General features: G+C 35.9%; 1 protein-coding gene across 1 annotated transcript; it reads right to left on the reverse strand.

Annotated features, from left to right (window-relative positions):
* Positions 1 to 1,050: 1,050 nt before the first annotated feature.
* LOC111387796 (nudix hydrolase 1-like) lies at positions 1,051 to 3,752 on the reverse strand. The gene is made up of 2 exons (XM_023012384.1): positions 3,595 to 3,752; positions 1,051 to 1,650 (listed from the first exon to the last, which is right to left on the reverse strand). The coding sequence occupies exons 1-2, from the start codon at positions 3,725 to 3,727 to the stop codon at positions 1,355 to 1,357; spliced, it is 429 nt and encodes a 142-aa protein (XP_022868152.1). The 5' UTR covers positions 3,728 to 3,752; the 3' UTR covers positions 1,051 to 1,354.
* Between the last annotated feature and the right edge of the window lie 6 nt (positions 3,753 to 3,758).

The raw sequence follows: 3,758 nt of genomic DNA on the forward strand, positions 1-3,758 counted from the left end.
AAGGACGTTTTGCACAAAAAAAAGGTAAAGGTAAGGACGTAATCCGTCAAAAAATGAAAAGTAAGGACGTTTTCCACAAAAATATCGAAAGGTAGGGATGTTTTGTGCTAATTACCCATACAGAATTTCAACATCATATTTTAGAAAGATCCTGAAAATCATTAGAATACAAATAATTTATAAAATGTAGCTGGAATAATTAAGGGCTAAGAGCTCAATAATTGAGTCCTAATCAAAGATAGGCTCGTGACAAGTTGGACTTGGACGCACTAACTGTACCTTTCCCACTCCAATTGTATCATGTTTGGTGCCCACTGAATTGAGCTGAATATTCAAATACAAATATAAAAATGCAGTAAAATTTGTCATTGCTAAGATTGTGGTTACCTTGGAAATGCCAATTAGGACAACATTTTTTACTTCTATAAAACATCAATAGGCTTCTTGCTACAATTTGAAAATATGTTTTTTACATAAATTATCCCGTATACGCATGATAACGTTGATGTCGGGGGACAAGGGCGGAACCGGGGGTGGAGCCAAGGCTGCACTAAATTTTTTTTTTTTTGATGCTGGACTGAAATGTAACTTTTTTTTCCTGAAAAGTTAGGGATGTAAGTGTCAATGGCCTTAAATTTAAGGGGCTGAGCTACAAATCATGTATCGTAGCGCGGTGAGAGTGTGGGATTGGGGGCTGAAAAGTTATGGACCCAAACGTCAATGACCTCAAGAGTTAAAAGACTGATGCTACAAACCATGTTCCATATAGCTCCTCAATAAACCTTAAATTTCAGTTATTTACAATGTACCTCACACACTCATAAGCTATCATTCCAAATCAACTTATAATCTATTTTGTGCCATGATGCATAAATGTTCAAGGTATCCTTGCTTTCAAGATAAAGCCCTCAATAATTTACAGCAGTGTAAATGTGCATGCTTGCAACTTATCAATAGAACTAATTATTCAACTACCTAATCAATAAAACATGATGATAACTACTCAACTTCGACTGCGTTGAACTGAACGGTTCTAATACCAAACAAGAGTAAAGGGGAAAAAAATTCGAAATAGAGGGCAAGAAAAATCCATAATTTGTTCAAATGAGAGATTGTTTACTAAGAAAGAAATGCACATAAATTGATCAAATAGGTCACTCCTTTCAAATACTTGATCAGAAAATCATATTTAGCGACGACAGCTAACCTGTCGTGTTATTTTGCAATCACACTGTCTAGTTTACGACCAAGCATCATTTTCCGACTCTGCGATGAATTATCCCTGATGAAGTCAATTGCTGAATGAGGTAGAGGGCAGCCGAACAACTGTACATTATTTAATCTTGACCACCGTCTAATGGGACAGAAAAGGATTGAAACCACGTAGCACAACAGTTTCCAACGGAGCAAATAACGGCTTTGGAAGATTATCCCAGTCATACCAATCCCAACCATCACATTTCTCAGGCTCAAGATTGACGGGTGTCTGTTCAGGATCTGCCACCACTGCACGCATGAGGATGGCAATCAACTGAATGGGCTTTGGTTCTGAAAGGACATTGTTGGTGACAGTGAGGAACTCAATATCTGTGATGTCCAGCCCAGTTTCCTCCTTAATTTCTCTGGCTGCACATTGCTCAAAGCTTTCTCCTGAAAATAAGATAATAAAATACAGAATTGATGAAGTGAAAAGAAAGTTTAGCTTTTCTGGTGAATGAAAAGGGCGCATTCAACTCCAGGTTCAAACCTATCAAAACTAAAACAATTGCTGTTATCTTGTAGAAAGTTCACAAGTATTTTCCTGTTCTTATTCATTCTGTAGGTTGTGAACTTAAAGAACAGGTGACAAACTAAATCTTAAACTCATGTCAAACATGTACCTCATTTTATGTGATTGATATTTGGATTGAAATTCCCCTAATGATAGGAAAGACGAGCAAAAGAAAAATTTATGGCTATTGAAAATTGAGTCTAAACTTAGTTAAAAGTCACATCTTAGTGTCGTCAAATTATTAAATTATTATCAAACCACACTGCCATTGAAGTGACCTCTACAATCTAGTGAAACATGACTTCACTCAGTTTTGACTTCACGGTAAATTCTAATGTACACGAGAAATTGCCAAAACAGTGAGAAAGAAGATATATAGATTCATTTAAAGGTCTTCAATATTTTCTTAAAGAAAATGACAAGGGTGATGCATAAGAGAATACTACTCAAGAAATTATTGTAACTAAGACTCGTGGAGCTCAGACACTACTAAAATGATAATGCCTTTTCTATCTGATCACTTGTAGACATTTTAAGTTATTTTTTCCATCATATAAGAATTAGCACCCCGAGCATTTGGGTGTATAAGGATATGCTGACTCAGTCAATCCAAAAAAGAAATAAAAAAAAAAATAATCCTCAAATTTTTTGGCATTTAAGCAAAGGTTGTTGTGAAGTAAAATGAACAAAATTATTTGTTATTGAAAATCGCAAGAAAATGTTGATTTGTGGAGTAAAATGATATATTAACTCCGCCAAAAGAACATGGTATATGTTCTCCCTTTATTTAATTATTTTAATTATTTATGTTTTATTTTCTTTAGCAATTCCATATTGAGACATTTCATTTCCAATGAGGAACAACGCAACGGAAATTAGGAACTTCATAAAATATTTGGCATCAAATGACGCTCTTCTCAGCACATTTTCAGAGCACTGCAACTTAATTTACTAAATATTTAGTGTGACAATTGTAGGATGGATAAATCCACTCACAAAATGTTTACCTACATGGATTAGGACATCAGTAACGCAACTCAAGAGAAAACATGCAAATTAATTAACAGAATCATTCTTTTACGACCCTCAACATAAGAAATTAATGTCACTTAGCCATCTCAAAAGAGAAGTGAAGGGCAAATTCACCTACAGAAGGGGGAGCATCGAAATGGAAATTAGTACTTATAGGCTGAAGTCCACAAAAGAGTAAACTACTCTCGACACATCTTTCTTTAAACAGCCTCAGAGCATGTTTGGCTTTGTTTCAATTTACAAAAGAATCTTACTGCCGACAGAAACAAGTTTTTGTCTCCCATATATGTCCAGATGAGCAAATTCAGTAGTTCTCCATCTTAAAAGAGTCTTCCAATATTACATTCCACACAAGTGTTTTTCCCAATTCAATCTTTAATTCAAAATGCAAGGCCATTTCGCCGCCCCTATATTTCCGACAAAGAAAATAGAGTATCGGGCATGCCTTCGCCATCCTCAAGTATTTGGCCCAGGGAATTAGGGGGAGCAAATGGTCCTTACTTTATTGAGGTCCTGTTGCCATGACCAGTCTCAATCTTTTCATGAATCTGGTCAAGTAATTTACCTTTTAACATTATCAAACACATCTATAAGTTACCCTAAAAATCTGCTAAATCTATAACCACAAATTCACCTTTATATAAAAAATAAAATTGATCATAACTCATAACAAAACTGGTTTCTACCTGAAATTGTAATTCAATTAAGACTCCCCCAACACAGTATAGTAGCAATAATCAGTATAAAAATAATTATAAGTGCAAAAAGTAAAAGGACGTTCATAAACTAACCGAACTCGAGGTGGCCGCCGGGAAGGGCGAAAGTGTTGCGCCCAACCGCGGTGCGGCGGCGACCCAGCAGTACTTTATTGCCCTTTAACAGGAACACCCCGACCCCCAATTCTGGCTTAGGTAGTGATGCCATTGTGATCGAAGTGGCAAATTGTACACACAAA

The sequence above is a fragment of the Olea europaea genome, unplaced genomic scaffold, assembly GCF_002742605.1.
Source record: "Olea europaea var. sylvestris unplaced genomic scaffold, O_europaea_v1 scaffold4256, whole genome shotgun sequence".
Lineage (NCBI taxonomy): Eukaryota > Viridiplantae > Streptophyta > Magnoliopsida > Lamiales > Oleaceae > Olea > Olea europaea.

Coding starts and splice junctions, on each gene's coding strand:
- LOC111387796 (XM_023012384.1), bottom strand. CDS start 3,727: ATGGCATCACTACCTAAGCCAGAATTGGGGGTCGGGGTGTTCCTGTTA. Junction 1,651..3,594: donor CGGCGGCCACCTCGAGTTCG/GTTAGTTTATGA, acceptor TCTTATTTTCAG/GAGAAAGCTTTGAGCAATGT.